The sequence below is a fragment of the Aspergillus caelatus genome (assembly GCF_009193585.1).
Source record: "Aspergillus caelatus strain CBS 763.97 unplaced genomic scaffold BDV27scaffold_87, whole genome shotgun sequence".
Taxonomy (NCBI): domain Eukaryota; kingdom Fungi; phylum Ascomycota; class Eurotiomycetes; order Eurotiales; family Aspergillaceae; genus Aspergillus; species Aspergillus caelatus.
Window position 1 is genome coordinate 82,183 of NW_022475350.1, and position 19,163 is coordinate 101,345.

The 19,163-nt window shown below is 48.8% G+C and overlaps 5 protein-coding genes across 5 annotated transcripts; 3 read left to right on the top strand and 2 right to left on the bottom strand.

Moving 5' to 3' along the window:
* The first annotated feature begins 1,515 nt into the window (after positions 1–1,515).
* On the top strand, positions 1,516–2,798 carry BDV27DRAFT_128312 (uncharacterized protein). Its single transcript, XM_032066944.1, has one exon. The coding sequence runs from the start codon at positions 2,098–2,100 to the stop codon at positions 2,689–2,691; it is 594 nt and encodes a 197-aa protein (XP_031927618.1). The 5' UTR covers positions 1,516–2,097; the 3' UTR covers positions 2,692–2,798.
* A 5,064-nt stretch (positions 2,799–7,862) lies between these two features.
* Positions 7,863–9,867, top strand: BDV27DRAFT_172299 (putative MFS lactose permease; the record flags this gene model as incomplete). The annotated part of the gene is made up of 6 exons (XM_032075825.1): positions 7,863–8,000; positions 8,058–8,271; positions 8,334–8,683; positions 8,745–8,967; positions 9,042–9,469; positions 9,601–9,867. 6 exons carry the CDS (start codon positions 7,863–7,865, stop codon positions 9,865–9,867), a joined length of 1,620 nt encoding a protein of 539 aa, XP_031927619.1.
* A 450-nt stretch (positions 9,868–10,317) lies between these two features.
* On the bottom strand, positions 10,318–11,790 carry BDV27DRAFT_157770 (uncharacterized protein; the record flags this gene model as incomplete). The annotated part of the gene is made up of 5 exons (XM_032072572.1): positions 10,318–10,746; positions 10,863–10,976; positions 11,037–11,271; positions 11,355–11,581; positions 11,647–11,790. 5 exons carry the CDS (start codon positions 11,788–11,790, stop codon positions 10,318–10,320), a joined length of 1,149 nt encoding a protein of 382 aa, XP_031927620.1.
* Positions 11,791–12,502: 712 nt separating this feature from the next.
* Positions 12,503–15,044, top strand: BDV27DRAFT_113253 (flavin-binding monooxygenase-like protein). The gene is made up of 3 exons (XM_032064585.1): positions 12,503–12,728; positions 12,838–13,207; positions 13,270–15,044. Exons 2-3 carry the CDS (start codon positions 13,174–13,176, stop codon positions 15,033–15,035), a joined length of 1,800 nt encoding a protein of 599 aa, XP_031927621.1. The 5' UTR covers positions 12,503–12,728; positions 12,838–13,173; the 3' UTR covers positions 15,036–15,044.
* A 739-nt stretch (positions 15,045–15,783) lies between these two features.
* BDV27DRAFT_113258 (putative C2H2 finger domain protein) lies at positions 15,784–17,239 on the bottom strand. Its single transcript, XM_032064586.1, has 2 exons — positions 16,008–17,239; positions 15,784–15,947 (listed from the first exon to the last, which is right to left on the bottom strand). The coding sequence occupies exons 1-2, from the start codon at positions 17,133–17,135 to the stop codon at positions 15,834–15,836; spliced, it is 1,242 nt and encodes a 413-aa protein (XP_031927622.1). The 5' UTR covers positions 17,136–17,239; the 3' UTR covers positions 15,784–15,833.
* Positions 17,240–19,163: the final 1,924 nt, after the last annotated feature.

Sequence of the window (19,163 nt, forward strand, 5' to 3'; positions counted from 1 at the left end):
AAGTGCTATCAAATATGACACAATACTAGCGGTGGGCACTCGCCATAGTCCATAATTAGGCAGTGGGTGGCGGCGTGATTCGTCGCTCATAGGTTATTTCCTAGCAGTCCCACGCGTCAAGTCTAAAATGTTTCACCAAATCCTGCCACAGGATGTTCGATGTATAGTACCCCTCTTGTGGTGGAATTCAAGCCACAATGGTTAGACCGCATGTTCTCCCCGCAATCTAGATCCGGATATCGTCGTCGAACAACAACCGAAGCATGTGCGTCATACTAGCAAGGAAACTCTACCACTGACTTGCTTTTCCATAGAGCTCTCGGAATTCTTCGTTTGACCAATGAGATCTTTCTATGTAAAGAGGCTGAGAGTTGTGGAAACTCAACAACCAGCCCGATTTCGATACTTGTATATAGCTCTTCAATATACGGCGACCACTCGGCAACATAGAGTTCGGTCAACAAAGAACTTCCCTTTCCAAGGTTTCAACAATAATATCATAACTGCACAGGGGTGTCCATATTGAGGTTATCTTCGGCAAGCCCTGTCCATATCGCCGGCTTTGATCGGCCTGGTTAGCCTGCATGCAGGAAAAGTTATTGGCTACTACTGTGGATACGAAGCTCAACACCTGATTCTCACCTGACTTTCCTTCTTTGTAGATCGGGTCGTTGAGACAGTCAGAAAGGGATTCTTTTCCGAGCGACCCTCTTTTTCACCACCGGTGGATCAACGTAGCCGCTTTTTTTTACTAATCCCACCTATAATCTTGAATATCATATGCTCCTTGCGTAGCCTTGCACGGCAAAGGGGTGGGTCTTTTGTTTGCTGGTACTTGGAAGCATGGTTTTTGGGAAGGCAATCGGTTACAAGCAAATGACGCTATTTAGCATAAAGGAAGGGTAATTGAGCGGTTTGTTAGGCAAGGGAAGGACTTTGTTTGTGGCTAGCAAAGGCAAAAACGCAATATCTTCCAACAATAATCTGGACACATGATCGAATATTCAGGGTTCTCTACATCTACTGCCTAAACGGGTAAAAGTATATTAATAGCATCCGTAATTCCGACGAATCGAGTCAGTAACATTGCTAGATAAAAAATCTGCATGCAAGGTGCGCCATAAGACGTCTATTCCATTCCTTTGTACTACATCTATTCAGATCGCACAATCTTGCCAAGAAATACCTATCCGTTAGTTTGACCATTTACCCTTAACATGCTAGTAGCGGAAACAGACTAAATAGACCTTGATGACAGCGCTGTCAGGCTGCGGTCAAAGCGTCGAGTAAAAATGATAGCTGCATGAATGCACAGTTGCATTGGGCCGCAACGACGACAGGCCCAGAAAAGGAAGCTAAGAGCAAGACCGGTGTTCCCCCTGCATAACCGGAACTGCACTATCCGAGCGCCGAGATTTTCCGGTAGTGTTGCCACCATTCAAGGCCATTTAGGACCTAGTGATTCAAATCCCGAGCCCATTCCATTTTCGGCAGATGCCGACAACAGTGAGTTGGAGAGCCGCGAAGTCTCCTCGTTGTGTCTCAGGGAGAGTATCACCAGAGGATTCTGGTGTTCAAAGTTCAAAGTTCAAAACTTAGTTTGTAACTCTCAGGGACAATTGTGGGTACAAGACATCATCCTGAAGTTACCTTTAACTTCCATTAGCCCTAGTTCATGTCACGGTTTCAGTGGAGCTGCCTTCCGCCAATCACCCGTGCGATACCGGCATTCTGGAAATCTTTCACCGAGGCTTTGCCTCAATGCGGTTAACCTTGGCGGTGAGATTATACTGCCGTGCTATACCGCTTGCATATCTCCAGGGCTGAGACCTAACTACCGCCTACCAGGTTTGTATTACTGCCGGACTTCCTTGGTTCCGGCAAGGTTGGATACATCCAATGCCCCAGTTTCACATCAATCCTCTCTCTCTAGAGCCTTCGTTCGGTCTTAAAAACGTTTTAGCCACCAAGTCCAATTATTGCCTGTCCCTATCCCAGGGTCTTTCGTTCGTTATCCCTCACCACCGACCCAATTGACCCCCGTAACCAACTTTCTCCGGCCGCGCATCACCCCTCCTACCAATCAAGACCAACCCGATGACGACCACCATGCGAACCCACGACGACTTCCTCGCCGACCAAGATGAGCCCGAACAGCCCACCAAAAGAAACAAGGTTACACATCCCGCGAACCGCATCTGCTATGACTGGATGGTCGTATCTGGAAACTGTCACTATGCTAGGGACCGCGCCGTATTCACGACCTACCGCTCCGTCGACCTGCGCTTGAAAAACAACATCTTCAATCCCACCGACGAGCTACACGTCGCGGGCGTCGGGACCGTCCATCTCACCGTGTGTAGGAGCCCACAGGATCCGACGTCGCATGTCATCGTGTTGGAGGACGTGTTGCATATCCCCGAAGCCGTGTGCAATGGATTCAACCCGCTGCTGTTCGGCAGTAGCATGTCATGTAATACGGATTACTGGGAGGGTGCGGATCGGAGTGGACAGCCGGTGTGGTTTAGTTTGCCGTTTGCGGGTCATACAAGGTTGGTTTTGGCGGGGGATCCGAAGGGTGAGTCCGAGTTGATTGAGGGGAGGTATTATACGCTTAGCTTGTATATTACGCCGGAGGAGAAGAGGGACCTGGCGGCTGGAGTTGTGAATGGGAATGGTGTGGCGTTTTGATATATATATTTTTTGGTTTCGGGGTCTTGGGTTGGGTACTTTTGTATACTTCTATGTCTATGTGCTAGGGGTAGGCTTGTTTGGGTATTGTATTTATCGGTTGTATATTATGAGCCAAGATTCAATGAAAAGTTACAATATCTATAAGCCGATAGTATATGTCACCATTGTGTCACTGTGAATTGTTTAATGAACGATCTTGTTCTGCTGATAGCTATTATACTATGATAATTTCACGCTAGATTTACCCGGTCCGGCCTGCATAGCTAAACGTTTCAATAGTTAGGCTCTATCAGGTTAATAGAATTTTGATTGATTGATTGATATACCTGATCCGCTCCCCCCCCAAATAAACTCAACCTCTAGCAAGCTCCATTCCGGGAGGTTACGGTACTAAAGATTCTTGAATCCATACATTTCTAGATGTTGCCTCCTCCTAATCTGTTTGGCGGGGGTGTAAGCGTTTCCTACATCGACAAGTTCTAACTTCGCGATCAATGCTTTGCTTGATGCATTTCTTCAATGCCCGCTGGGACCTTTTGTCTGAGGAAATCTACGGAAAGTTTCTTGTCTGTATACTCACTGTCTTTTCTTAGATAGCCCAGGTAGAAAATCGATTCCATAATTTTCGCCCGCTTACTCGTTCCATATCGAGCCACTGAACAGGAGTTGCTGGATATACCTTCGCGGCTACTCAGTGTATGTGCTTCATCTTATGGGAGTATTTCGTGCTCTGTACCCTTTACTATAATGCAATATAAATGCCCCAGGCTCATAGTAATTAAATCACTATTACTAAAGTCACATATCTTTCAAATTAGATCAAAAGAGTACAGTCGAACAGTTGTTTGCCAATATCTAGTTCGCTTTCCCGATGATGCAAATATTCTAGATGATGACACAGCAAGGGGCATATTTCCACTTCTCAAGGATAATGGTTCCGGCTATCGAGAATCTGCTCCAAAAAAAGCCCTGGGATATTAACTGGCTCCCAGAAATGTGCAAAGCAACAGCAGAGCGCGACCTCGCGGGCAACAAAGGTTGTTGGACTAATGTTGTATGCTGTAATTGGTGATTAACTGGAACCTTTCGGTGTGTAAGTATTATCACCGACCAGCACCTGTCTTGTGCAAGGATTGACTTCGTCAAACCCAAGCAGAAGCTGTGGACAAACAGTATCATTCCCTTGATACAAAGTAAGACTGGCATATTCGTTAGGTATTTTGTTGGGCGTCCGAGTGACTAGTGGGATAACAAGCTCATTGTCAGATATCCTAGCAACTATGTCAAACTAATCGCCTGTCTGCACACCGGTAAGCAAGTGTTGGGTGTCATAGATATAGCGAAGGCTAGTGGTGGGAATCTGATCGAAGCTGAAGTTCAGCTCGGGATATGGATTGCTGGTTAACTCTCATGAGCCTCAAACATTGGCGTGGGACTAAACATCCACCGCTGGTAATTTGATATGAAGTGCATGTTTGGAAGAGCTTGCTAGTCGGACGTTGAATGGGAAACCATGTACTGCACTATTAAAAACTTCTCTCAAAGTGATGTACTATGCAATTGGCTAGTAATGCGAAAGGTTGCAGGCCGCGTTTAACGATTAATGCGCCGGTTACTCGGACCTCAACTCAACATCTAGTGCTATATCATATAGAAACTTTAGTTCTTTAAATGTAGTGTCTGCTCCCCGTTTGCGAATGTCTGATCATGGTCGAATCTATATGCGCATGCATTTGTACAGATTCAGGCTAGAGTAGCCAAGGTTATAACTGATAACTGTCTGAAATGTATGCACAACCAAGTGTAATGTAGCTACACTAGAGCGAAGATCACATACTCACTATATCATTATTAACCTTGCCGTCTTTCGCATTTTTATTGACGTTAGTTGGAGTCTATTGACAATCTTACTTAGCAGTCTCTCTCCTATGCCGAACTCAGGAGAGATAGCCCATCTACAATACGTATAATACCAACTGAACAACGGGCCGCCAATCCTCTAATTATAGATATCTCCATAGTCGGAGCTAGAATGTGAATAAAATATACCCATCCCTCGAGGAGCATGATTCATGATCACTCTTTTCAATACTCACGTCCGCCTGACCAGCGATAACCATAATTCTGTGATAGTGACGCCCAGGAAGACTCTAGATTTCATTTCAGCAGGACAAGCGGACTTGTTCCAGGTCTAATCTGGCAGACTTGTGTCCGATAGACTTAGGGCTAACGTGAACGGCAGTCATGTATATCATGACAACATAAATGACTTAGTGATCTTCATAGCTAGCGCTTGCATGAAGCCGAGTAAGTATATATTATATCTTAATGGCTAGTTTGCACTCGAACTTAAAATTTCCTATCAGGGTAAGGTTAGTGGTAATGTTTCCCTCGTTGTTGTACTGTGTGGGATACGACCAAAGTCTAGAATAGTGACGATATCATAGCTTGATGGTCTATGGGCAAGAATATTTAAAGCATGAACGTATAAAATAAGTGGCTGTATGTTTTATTAGGATGATGGTATCTTTCTCGGCCGTTGTAGGACTAATTTGTTCCAAATTCGATTCCGGATTGCCAGGTATGTGTCCAGCATATATTAGGAAGTTTCTCTACTTTTATCTTGGTGACACTAGGAGTGCAATACGTTAGGCCCAATGCTCTTGCAGTATTGAACTTTTGTACTCTTCTGGTTTAGCCGGAATATTCCTTTGGATCCAGTTATCACTGGTCCTGCTGCCTGGGACATAATGAAGCATTATAAGCCTTGTCTCAGCTCTTTGAACATACGCTTGACCGCAGTCTGCGGCCAATCGCTAGTCAACCTCGTAAGCTTATTCGCTCTCGTTCGGAATCTTCCAAAGCGATCCAAGGCTGAAGTAATACCTACCCCGGGACTTTATTTAAAAGCGGACTCGTCTAAGCAGTCAAGAGCAAATCTACAACTCCGTGCTACTACAGGGTGATGTGACTCAACACATGTAGCCAGTTTTCATCCGCCACGATTCAAAGCTTTTAGAGTGTCATAAATACCTTAGACGCTAGACTCCTTGGCAAGGGTCACCTGCATCTAGATATTACCTTCGAGCAAAGCAACATTCCTGTCATCAGAACCGACCCATAGCAGCGTCCCCATCTCGCACAGTATTTGAACGATGGAAATGACACCTACATAAAGTAAACAGAGCCGAATTCACTAATTAATTACAAAATCGGTAAATACGGCTGAGGGCCATGTCAGTACCCTGCAATACCAATGCACGATGCCGTATGCGAATAAGACCCATGGACCTCGGCTGCTGGCAAGTACCTGTCGATTATTAGTTATTCCACCAATCTCTGCTCTCAGTTATGTTTCACCCTTGCAAGTTCACAAACTTGCTAAAGCTGCTTTTGGTGCTCTTCCCAAACAACTAAGATGGTAGTTTGGGTAAGATCTACTATTGCAGTACCTGTTCATCAGTCTTAGCTTCGAGGTTATGTATCTTACCACATGGAATACATTCCCCGCTGTCTTTCTAGCAGTCACTCTCAACTGGTAATAGATGGCATGTGTACCTTCTTATGACAATATAAGCCACGTTGGTTTCATTAGTGAGTCGGTAGTTATTTTCTGGGAACCAAGTGTCTCTGGATCTAACAGGACTCAAGGGCATACAATCTACAAAACTGCGAAATTCCCTTTTTGGGTTAGTTGCGTACTTGCCAGCATATTTAGTATATTCTACATATGCAGGAGCATGTCTATTAGGGAAAACCTTCACCGACATCCCCATACGCAGCTTCACTCCACCTACTAAATCAGTGCTTTGACTTCTCGCTCGCTTAGCAGCTCGGAAATGAAGACACTCAGAAGACACATGGGCCACCAACCAGAACCACAGTCATACTGCCATCCAGACCCTGTTTCATACGGCAATAATCTCCCGGCACCATGTTGCCGCTGGTCCTCGGGTAACTAACCGACGTTCATCAAGTCAGTGCGGCGGCAAGTGATCGAGTCCGATCTTGGTCCAGTCGCCTCATACCAGCTCATCCCAAAAATAGTGGTCGGTGAGCCTGTCTAGGTAGGCCTGGATGAGGCCACAGACCATCATGTGCTATTAAATGTTCGTGCGAAAAGCTAACATGCCGTCGCGTGTCAATACCTAATGGGATGCACTAGTTAGCAGCCCGGAGGCCTTTGCCATGTGGCCTGTAATTAATACTACGAGGTTCAATCACTTTTTCTATGCCTTGAAACATTGCGTTGAGAAGCGACACCAATGGAGGGTGTTTAGCGGCATAACCAGAGCCAAGACGGACCAATGTCTTGACATCGCTTAATTCCCGAGACGCTTTTATCCTGCAGCTAAGACTAGTAGCAATCGAAATTCCTGACAAGCACTCAATCACAAGACAGCCGCGGATCCTAGGGCCGCATTCCCAGTCATAATCCCGGCTTGACGGACGCAGGTTAATCCTGTCAACCCCGGATAGTCCACCCACACAAAACCCCAGGAATTTTAATTAAATGGGGGCTGGACCCTGGACTTTGTAGTGCTTACTCGAAGAGAAAAGGACACGGCAATTCGGACCGATCACCGCACTAGAGTAGTTCCTGGATCGGCATGGCCACTGAGTACAGAGAGAGGTATGGCGTGAGCTAACTTGGGCATCCATGGTTTAGACCACGAGGATGATTGGGGAATCTGACCACACGAGAACGATGGGGAGCACGTTGGATCTAATCATCGAGCACCTCGTATTGGTCCTCCACAATCCACAATCCACCCCCCGCGAAGCTAGAATACGGGCTAACTACTAACATATTCCCCAGATTTGATTTTGATATACGCTTATACCCTTTTTGCTACGGAAGGATCACTCCTTGTTCCATTCATCCGCGGGGTGACTCTGTATCCATACACAGGGCTGAATACTCAACAAAACCCTGGCCTTTAATTTTGTTCAGATGTAACAGTTTAATATAAACCGTATTGTATCGTAATTAATCCCAATCTGGATGGAATGGTATGATACACCGAAAACGCTCGGAGTTTTATATTGTATATCAACCTCCCCCCTCGCCTCCCCTGGCTTCGCTTTTTTTTTTTTATCATTTCGATCAGACTATGTAATTGTATCCACTACGAATTGATCTTCTTTGCTATCCTCTTTGACCCACCATGGCCGATAAGGTGGATGCCACTGTGTCCCACAGTGACAACCCGGGCGAAGCCCAGATCAAGGGTGTCAACAATGCTGCGTTGGCGGTAGCCACCATCCAGCAGAAGCCCAAGCTGCTGAGCAAGAGTATGCTCAAGGTAAATGGCACCTATACCTTTTGTACTGATGGGCAGACAAGCCACTGACCAATCCAGCTGTACTGGTGTATCGCAGTAGCCATGCTCAACTCCTGTATCAACGGATACGACGGCTCCCTCATGGGCTCCATTAACAGCTACGAACAATACAGATCATACTTCGGCTTCAATCCTGATGAGGGTACACCATCCACCGGAATTGTCTACGCTATCTACACCATCGGAAACATTGTGGGCTCATTCACGGCTGGTCCCTTCACTGATTTCAAAGGTACCCCCCACCCCTTTTTGCCAGCATACATCATCCCGGCTAAGCCCCCCCCGGTTCAATAGGTCGTCGCGTCGGCATGGCCCTCGGGTCCATCTTCATCATCATCGGAACAATCGTCCAAGCCACATGCCATAACCTGGGCGGATTCATGGCGGGCCGATTCATCCTCGGTTTCGGCGTCGCAACCTCCGCCACGGCCGGTCCGGCATACGTCTCAGAGATGGCCCACCCGGCGTATCGAGGTGCAATGACGGGTCTCTACAATGTGTTGTGGTTTGGAGGTGGTATTCCGGGAACCTTCATCCCATGGAGGACGAGCGATATTGAGGGGACAATGAGCTGGCGGATTCCGATCTGGCTGCAGATGATCTTTTCGGGGTTGGTACTTTTGTTCTGCTTTACTGTTCCAGAGGTAGGTTGTCAATCCCAGGTTGAAAAGAAAAAGCTCAACGAGACAAGCTAACAGCATCCAGTCCCCCCGTTGGCTCATCTCCCAAGACAAGCATGAAGCCGCGCTCAAGGTCCTGGCCGAATACCACGGAGAAGGCGATCGTAATGCGCCCATTGTGCAACTCGAGTACCGAGAGATGGTAGAAGATATCTCCATGACCGGTTCTGATAAGCGTTGGTGGGACTACCGGGAGCTGTTCAACAGTCGCGAGACACGGTATCGATCCATGCTTGTCATCTTCATGGGTATGCACCAAATAACTCCTCGACTCACCACTAACCTCCCTAGCAAAGATCAGCTAACTAAGTCTTCATGACAGCTTTCTTCGGCCAGTGGTCCGGCAACGGCCCCGTCTCCTACTACTACCCCCAGATGCTCCGCGGCGCAGGTATCGAAAATAACAACACCCGACTCCTCCTGCAGGGACTCCAAAACGTGGTACAGTTCATCGGTGCCGTGTTCGGCGCCCTCATCACCGATCGTATCGGTCGTCGTCCTCAGCTCCTCGTCTCGACCGGTCTCATCGTCATCCTCTTCGCCATCGTCCTGGCACTGAACGCAACCAACGTCGTAGACGGTCCAGACGGTGAACCCATCGCCAAGAGCGGAGTCACAGCCCGAGCCCAAATCGCCATGATCTTCATCTTCGGATTCGTGTACTCGGCCGGTTGGACGCCGAATCAAGCCATGTACCCGGTGGAATGTCTTCGATATGAAAGTCGTGCTAAGGGAATGGGCATGAACAACGTACGTATCCTTTCCATTACCCATCCATGCCACTCCTCTATTGCTTCCCATAACTTGTCATTCTCTCAAGCAACAAAAAGAAAGAAAAGAAAAGAAAAGAAAAGAAAAGAAACTAACAAAACAAAACCTAGTTCTTTGTCAATATCGCCTCCTTCTACAACACCTTCGTCACCGGAATCGCCTTCAGCGGCGCCGGCTGGAAATACTATTTCCTATTCATTTTCTGGGACACGTTCGAGTTCATCATCATCTATTTCCTATTTGTGGAGACCAGCAAGCGAACATTGGAAGAATTGACGGCGATCTTCCAAGCCAAGAGCCCGGTCAAGGCGTCATTGAAAAAGGATGAAGTATTTGTTGCGAGTGATGGGGCGGCTGCTATTCAGAAGGAGGTTTAATTGATTATCCAGAAAGGGGGGGGACTTAATTTCATTTTAACATTTTAACATTTATTATACGAGGTCCCGGCTTATGCTTATTGGGTCTGGATCTCAGTCTGGGTCTGGGTTATCTCGTATAAGGTTATTGGGTGTGGGTTTGGGACGGGATGGGGTTTATATTAATTTTCATTTACTTTGACCCACTGAGTCGGAATCTTATTCTTTTTGTTTATAACTATTCTATTTATGCATGTCAATGGCAATGGAAATTTAAAATCATGAGCTTATTATTCATTGAAGCTGTTTGTTGTCTATGTCTTTGTACATATAACATATCATATCATATCAACTAGGTATCCGTGTATATATATATATATCCCAGAAAAAGAAAAAGAAGTAATATTCACAAAAGAAAAGATCCAAAGACCAGACTCCACCACCCCCAACCAAAACAAAAGAAATGAAAAACTATTGCCTGTGCACAATAGTCTCCCTAACAACCTTAATCCCCTCCTGGCTCCCGCGGCTCTCCTCATCCCAAGCCCCAGCCTCACAAACCGTCGGCGGCTCCGAACGCGGCAAGATCGTCTGCTCATCATGATACTGCGTATCCGGCAATGACAACGGATGCCTAAACTTCCGTTTCCGATTACTGCTATGCATGGTACTCTTCGAGTTATGGCCGCCGCCGCCGTTACCGCCACCGCCGCCGAGTACGTCGCTATCGGTTAATGGGTAGCTGTTGGAGGTAATTCCCTTGGTGCTGATATACCAGCCTGCGCGGCGGGCGATGCGTCGACATAAGGGGTAGATCATTGGTGCGTTGCCGATTATTACGGCTACGAAGGTTTCGCGGCAGGCCCAGCTGCCGGCTTGTTGGGCGCCGTTTGCGCCGGCCTTTTTTTTTTCATATCTTTGTTAGCTTTGGGGGACTTGGAGAGTGTTTAGGGAAGGATGCGGAAGGGAGGATTGGGGGAGGGGGGGGGATTAGGGGGGAAGGGAAGAAGACGTACCGTGACGATTAACACACAGCGGAGGATGCCGGCCGCCATGACGAAGATTCCGCCGCTGAAAAGGACGAGAAGTTCGAGTTTCTCGCGCCAGGGGAGACGGGCTTTGAAGAGCATCTTTTTGATTGACTTGTTAGCTTGGTTGCTGTGGTCCTTATAGTTGGGTTGAAGGCATACCGGTGTTGGAATCGATATCAAGTACACATCTGTCGCAACGTTCAAGGTGACAGTAACGTAGACGTCGATATGCGAGACCGCAGGCTGGCAGTAATTGCCTGGGTCGGGGTATATCTGCCAGTTCTTATGCATGGGATGACAACCGAAGAGGATCGAGCAGATGACGGCGATATAGGTGGCGCCGATGAGGACGTAGGCGATTTGGACCCGACGTTTCATGTTGATCAGACCGGCTCTAGATCCCCATTAGTTAGCTATTACTTCTTTTTCGCATGCGAATCTATAAAAGATAATATACTAAGGGAATTGGAAGCGTACGTCAATCGCGAGTAGAAAATAGCCATGCAAGCTTTCAACAACCACAGCAGGGTTGTATACAACGACCAACCCAGAACCTGGGTCTTGGAGCCACCCACACGCAGACGGTATTCTTCTGAGGTAGGAGAAAGTGTGGCTCGTTGCTCGTCGGTCATGGCGTTATTGGCGAGACCCATCCACCAAGCGCCAACACAGTAAGCGGCGCCCGTTTCCAACCCGTAAACCACCTGTTTTTGTTCCATGAGTACCCTGGGTGTGTGTGTCATGGTGGGAGGAGGGGGGAGTGGCATACCCCCGCTAAAGGCATGAGGAAGTCATCGAGCTTGAAATTTCTCGGTCCAGCGGTGATCCATCGTGCGGTGATGCGGATGGCGATGGCGACAATGGCAATGCTGAGGAGGGTGAAGGCCTCGATGGTAAAGTCATCCCCGGCCATGGTGGCAGTCTGGACGTCTGTGCGGGCACTCACTCAGATCATAGGAGAGCAAACGGGGGAAAGATCGGGGGAGGTAAAAGCGCTGAACTTTGGTTATAAAAGTAGCTTTATAACTGGATGGTGCTTAGCCCGGAAACCCGGCGCACGGAAGATCGATGTATCCATTTCTTATCCAGGGGTGAAGGGGGACGGGTCGAAATCAATTCCCGTCTGAATACCACATGGCCCGACAGGTTGGGTTTGAATGACCGTTAGAAGTTGGCAGCGGGGACGCCAAACGCCTGTCCGGTGCGTCTTGTCTCCATTCCGCTGCTAATGAATGACCTTAGGGTTACCGGTTCGGGAAATGGTGGGTGGCTCCCCGACGTTTGGCCACTGAGGCCGGGTGGACTATCAGTGGATCGTTAATTGCGGGAAGCGAGATTACTATTACCATTACTATTTATACGGAATATTTTTTTTTTTCTTTTTGGGTGCATCAGTAGCTATCGCTTAAGCATTTCTGAGCTAGTAAGTTGCCTGCTCGGACCGCCGCTGATTCTGCAAGGTAAGATAGATCCAACTTTTAGGGTTTGTGATGCATTATCTGGCGATCGCCCTTGTTTGGATTGACAGCAGATATGGTATGTACATCAATCTAATGTGATATATCGCGCATGAACCTCGATCTGCTTTGACTTTGGAGATAGGAAGTCTAATACAAATTGTTTCTTGCATACATCCAGCGTGAATCTTGGGCTGTCAACTTGAAGAATGACAAGCTCCACCCCTAATCAATGCTAATAGAATACTAAATAACCCCCCGGTTCCACCTGAAACGACTCTGACCCATAAACTAAAACACCCACTGCAGAGAACTCGGGAGAATTCCCAAGGTTACTAACTTGTCAACCAGCCGTCAAACTCCACTGCTCCACCGAATTATTCTTTTCATGGCCGTACGTTTTACCTCATTTGAATCCTGACGCCGCTTTAGCCCAGTCGTTAGGCCGAAGTTAACGGTGGCGCGATGCAACCACGCTTCTTCTAATTTTCCTAATTGTCTAGCCTCCGTGCGTCCTACTAATTAGAAAACTTTTTTTTTTTTCTCCCTCTTGCAATCTCGTCAGGTCTTGGGCTATCGAGCGGGATTGCCGGACTTCGACCGTTTTTCCACTCTAGTCGCCGGGGAATGAGAGAAAATTCCGCGATCGGCATGCTATACTCAACTAATATAATTATGTCGCTTGTCACTCCACCACCCTGGCTTTTCCCCTCTCTTGTGCTGCTCCTTAAATTCCCTCCTCCACGACCATTGCGGGGAGCTGCATTCGGCTGAAAATCACCAACTGCAACTAAACCTGCAACAATTGTGCATTGAATGTACCTGTGATATTGATCACCATGGAGACTGTTGACGTGACAGTCATCGGAGCTGGTATGTCCACCCGTCGGAATTGATACGTCGCAAGTTCACAAACACTCACATCACATCAACAGGATGGAGTGGTCTCGCTGCCCTCAAGACCTACCACCAGGTCGACCCCTCCGCCTCGATTGTGCTATTCGAGAGCGCGGCCTCGGTCGGCGGCGTCTGGGCCAAGCATCGCTTGTATGCTGGCCTCAAATCTAACAACATGCTGGGCACCTACGAGTTCAGCGATTTCCCCATGGACGCTTCGTTCGGCGTCCAGCCCGGCCAACATATCCCGGGCTCCGTGATCCAAACGTACATGGAGCGCTTCGTCGAGCACTTCCAGCTCACCCCGTTCATCCGTCTGAACACACGGGTGCGCATTGCGGAGCAGAATTCCGACGGAACCTGGACCCTGACCATTGACGACACCGACGGCGAGAAAACCGTCGTGAGCAAAAAGCTCATCGTCTGCACCGGCATCACCTCCCAGCCCTACCTGCCCACCATCACCGGCCAAGACACCTTTGACGCGCCTCTCTTCCACTGTCGCGACCTGCCCCAGCACCAAGACGCCGTCCTGCAACCCAACAAGCGCATCACCGTCTTCGGCGGCACCAAATCCGCCTGGGACGCAGTCTATGCCGCCGCAACCGCCGGCGCCCACGTCGACTGGATCATCCGCGACAACGGCCACGGCCCCGTCTGGATGGCTCCCGCCTACGTAACCCCATTAAAGAAATGGCTCGAGAAGCTCGTCACCACACGACTCCTCACCTGGTTCAGCCCCTGCATCTGGGGCGACGCCGACGGCTGCAGTCCCATCCGCAACTTCCTGCACGGCACCTGGCTAGGCCGCAAAATCGTCGACACCTTCTGGTCCATCCTCGCCAACGACGTAATAACCCTGAACAAATTCGACGCCCACCCGGAAACCAAAAAGCTCAAACCCTGGATCAGTCCGTTCTGGATCGCCTCAGGACTCAGCATCCTGAACTACCCAACCAACTTCTTCGACCTAGTCACCGAAGGCAAAGTGCAAATCCACATCGACCACATCACCCACCTCACCCCCAAGACCGTCCACCTGGCCTCCAGCTCCACCCCCATCCCCTCCGATACCCTCATCTGCGCCACCGGCTGGCAAGCAACTCCCCCCATCGACTTCCGGCCCTCCCACCTTCCCCAAACCCTCGGCTTCCCCTGGGCCGAAGACCCCATCCCCCAATCCGTCATCCAACAAGCCGACGCAGAGATCCTCTCCCGCTTCCCCCGACTAGCCACCCCACCCCCCAAACCAGCTAACTATGCCCCCCTCGCCCCAGACGCCCCAGCAGCGGCAAAACACCCCTTCCGTCTCTCCCGCTTCATGATCCCCCCTTCTCTCGCCAATACCAACTCCAGATCAATCGCTTTCATGGGCCTCGCAATGACCATCAATACCACCATGCTAGCTCAGGCCCAAGCCCTCTGGATCGCGGCCTACTTCACCAACAACCTCACCCTCGTTCCTCGGGAACAATGCCCCCCTCATCTCCGGAAGGTTCTGGAACAGGATAATGCCTCTGTCGATGCAGACCTAGTATGGGAAACGGCCCTGCATTCGCAGTTCGGGATTCATCGTTACCGAGGTGGATTCGGGAAACGGAACCCGGATTTTGTGTTTGATGCGGTGCCGTATGTGGATTTGTTGTTGAGGGACTTGGGGCTCGATTATACGAGGAAGGGGGGTTTGAAGTGGTTGGAGCCTTATGGAGTGGAGGATTATCGGGGGTTGGTGGAGGAGTGGATTGGCTCTAGGGATGCTGTTAGTAATAGTGGTGATAATGATTTGGGGAAGAAGGATAATTGAATGAATGAATGGTTGATTCATTGTTTGGGTTGGTCGTTTCCTTTGCATTTGTGTGTGTATGTGTGTGTGTGTATGTATGTATATATACCCATTTTTTGGTTTGAGTGTTGGGTGTTGTATTTGTGGTTAGTATTTTGTGTGTTAATGTTGAGTTTTTGTGGTGATGATTTTATGGTGTGGGCTTGTTGGTGGAGTTTGTTTTGTTGTATCTTTTGTAGTGTTTGTAAGAGTTGGCCGGTGGTGTGTTTTGTTGTAGTTTGGTTTAGTAGGAGGTTTGTCTCCATTGTAGGGTTGCTGTTCTATATATTATTCAGCTAAGACTAGGTAACTATACGTAGGTTTAAGTTTCATGATTATATATAGTTACATTAAGGGCACAGTCTCCTAGACCAGACCTTAAATTGTATATTCAAATACACAGTTATTTCACTGCAAGGAGACTCATTCCGAAATCAATTTGCCTTCAAATACTGATCCCAATAGTCTCCTACAACGCCTCTACCTACATACGTGTACATACATCCGGCTATCCCTCGCTGATGCCAAACCATTCACAAGATATCAAGAAAAAAAAAAAAGAAAAAAGAAAAAGAAAACATAAAACAAACAAGCAATCGTCCCAACCGAACCGCTCGCCAAGTACATACAGGCCAAATACAAAGCATCATGGAGCGTACACAATAAGATTAGAACAATAAAGTCGAGAGGTAAGGTGAGGTCGAGAAAGGTATGTCGAGTTGCGTGGGGAATTCATGAGGTGTGGTCGAAATCAAGGGGTAAACCCATAACAGGGTCATGCTAAATCGACAAGCCATGCTCCAGGTCTTTATCTTCCTGTTTCACCGTTTCACCCTCCTGCTTCGGGATGGTATCGGACACGTCTTTGCCGCAGCCCTTGACGAGAATATGTCGCTAAGTCAGTTAGTTCTTGGTTTCTTTCTCCAGACAACATCGACCTTCCAAGAAACTTACCTTCAGGGCATCCTTGCGAGAGAAGCTTTTATCGCAATGATGGCAAGGGAACGGCTTCACGGACAGATGGATCCGTTTATGTCGCTTCAGGTCGTGGTTCCGGTTGAAACTCTGCGGACACTGGTCACACTTGAAGGGTCGGTCGTTTGTCGGGCCCGGTGGGTGGCCCGCGTGGGATGGATGACCCCCATACATCTGCTGCATGGCCAATTGGCCGCTGTTGAACGCCAGCCGGCCGGGTAGCGGATTGCTGATGAGCGACATATGTCCGTTCGGATTGTGCACGTTCGTCAGCACGGGTCCGTTCATCGCCGGTAACGAATACGAGGGCCACGGCTGTCGCTGATAGTTGAGATGATGCGGGGGCGGATTGGAGGCCACCCGTCCAGGGGGGTGAATCGCTAAGCTGGTTTGACCGTAGGGGCCATATGCCCCCGAGGGATTCGACATCTGCTGGATTCCGGTGTAGGAGGGAGCGGACGAGGATTTGGTCATGTACGGGTCGTTCGAGGGTAGCGACGGCGGGGCCGGTGGCGGATTAGGGAGCGCATTCTGTGCCGCGAGCATCGCATGCGTCATGGCATAATGCTGCGAGTTCGGGCCCGGCATACTCGATGCGAGCGGTTGCTGAAAGGGAGGTAGGTGGTTCATGTCGTACGGCTGGTTCGGGATCGCCTCGGTCCCTGGTGGTGAGGTCGCCGAATGTCGATGGAGATGGTTCCCTGAGGGGGAGAAGGTGTCGCGCGGCGGGTAGGGATTCACACCGGCGCTCCAGGACTGACGGGGTGTAGCGGACGCAGCGGAGTATGAATTTTGGGCGGGCCAGTAGGCGGCGGTATAGGACGAGGTCGGATCGGGGGATGCAGAGACCGCGGCAGTCGTCACGGCAGTGGTGGTCGTGGGCACCGGCGTCTCACCAGACTGCGTCGAGGCGGGCGGCGTCAGAAGGCTATTGACACTGGGATTGTTCGCTGGCTGTGGATGCGCAGGATGGGAGTGATACTTCACCGCGGCTCCTCCGATCTGAAAGTTCGGGGGCGGCAGCTCAAAACTGGGGAGCGACGGCGCTGCGGGTCGACGGGAATTCAACGGTTGAGGGGCAGTCAGCGCATCTAGCGCTGTCCCCATGCCCGGTGGCGGAACCGCAAGAGCAGCCAGGTTGGCGGTGGTGTCGCGCGAGAACCCTAGCGGGTGATACAGATCGGCTGTCTCCACGGGCGGCGGATGAGCCAAGGTCGTGGTCAGCGTGCCGGCAGAATATCCCGTATCGCCTCCGATTGCCCAGTATCGATTGCCAGACAGGCCCCCAGAGACGTCTGGAGGATCCAGGAGGGGCGATGATCGCGGGTCAGCGATCTTACACGGATCACGAACGGAGGAGGGAGATGCGATTCGAAGGGAAAGACAGACTCGAGCGGATTCGATTTTCGTTGTCGCTGGGTCGAGTCTACGGGAATGGCGTGCGGTTCGCAAGGTTCGTTCCACCCAAATCTTTACACGGGAGGCATATCCTGGCGGTGGATGATAAGTCGGCAATCACCGAGAACGCAGAATCCACGAAGGGGAGAGAAAAAGAAAAGCGTCAGCAGCACTCGGGGCGAAGTCACGACAGCCGCATGGCCTGTTGTGGAATCGAGAAAACGATCAAACGTTCACACCGATAAATGGTGAATGGTGGAATCCTATAGATCGAATAGAGCGGAATAGCACCCGATCGAGAGTCTGTGTGGGGGAGACGAGACAGTCCTAAATGAGCGATCGACGGGATTAGTTGAGTTGTCGCGAGTGTTTGCGTGAGAGGGAAATGAGGACTGAGGAAAGAAAAGGATGTAAGAGAAGTGGAATGAAGGGAAAGGGCCGCAGTGGAGGGAAGATGACTTTTATTATTATTTTATTTTTCTCATATTAGGATTTTGGTTTTTGTATAGTCCGAACCGGCGTATCAATGATTAAGGTGAAGGACAGGACCACCAACCCAAAAAAGCGAGAACCAAACCCCAGCAAGAATGGGGACGTATCCAGACCAGTCCAGCGCCCGGTCTGGCCAGCGCGGGGACGGCGAGGGAAAAGCGGTCGTCGGGTTTGAAAATTAAAATTATAATTGAAAAAGAATAAAAAATGGGAAAAAGAAAAAGAAAAATATTAAACCAACTAGCGAAACAATAAGAAGGTCAAATATTACCTGACTTTTCCAAAAACATGGAAAATTAAAAAAGAACTTTTTTTTTTAAAAAAAAAAATTTTCTTTTTCTTTTCTTTTTTCTCTCTTTTTTTCCCAATGAAAAAGTGAATCAACACCGGAGACTAACGCAATTTATGGTTTAGCTCGAACCGGAGAAGATTGGTCGACCAACCAGATTTTCCTCTTTTTTCTTTCTTTTGCTTTCCTTATCGGACCTTGCTTAGTTCTGACTAACTCGGTAAGGTCAAGGAAATCATGCAGGAGGAACGGGGAGAGTGTATGGAGTAAGAGGGGGCGAGACAAAGAGAGAGAGAGAGAGAGAGAGAGAGAGAGAGAGAGAGAGAGAGAGTAAGAGTAAGAGAGACGAGGTGTCCTGAGAAGGCCAAAGAACATTCAGGGTAATTCAACCAGAACCAACGGGAATTCCCTGGTAATTTAATCTATCACTGAATCATAAATAACTACTAGTAATGTATTACTCGGACTATGACTTTCTATAATTATAGAACACAACCCATCAGACGGTAATTAATACAACTGATCAACACCGACAACGTGGTTGACAGGGCTCCAAATGAGTCCACATCCACCTTTCGGTTTGTACCCACGGTCGAAGGCAACCTAAAAGAGGGTCGGGGTTAAGGTACGGTACTTCGTCCCTGTACCCTGAATCTACCACGACGGAAGTATTCTTTTCCTTCTCCTTCTATCCGTAAGAGTAAAAAAAAGGTTCTAGTAAGATGAGACGATTATGAATCATGTCATATGAAAAGCTCGTGACTGTCTACTGCCTGTCGTTTGTCTTTTCTCTCCTCTTTCTCATCATCATCATTATATTATATTATATTAATAAGTTTACTATGACTCTTACCGAATCGGGAAGACGTCGCATTGGGTGACCTCAACGACAGTCATCGTGCTCAACTCATGACTATCAGACTCTCCTTTATGCGTAGATTTCTTTGTGTTCGTTG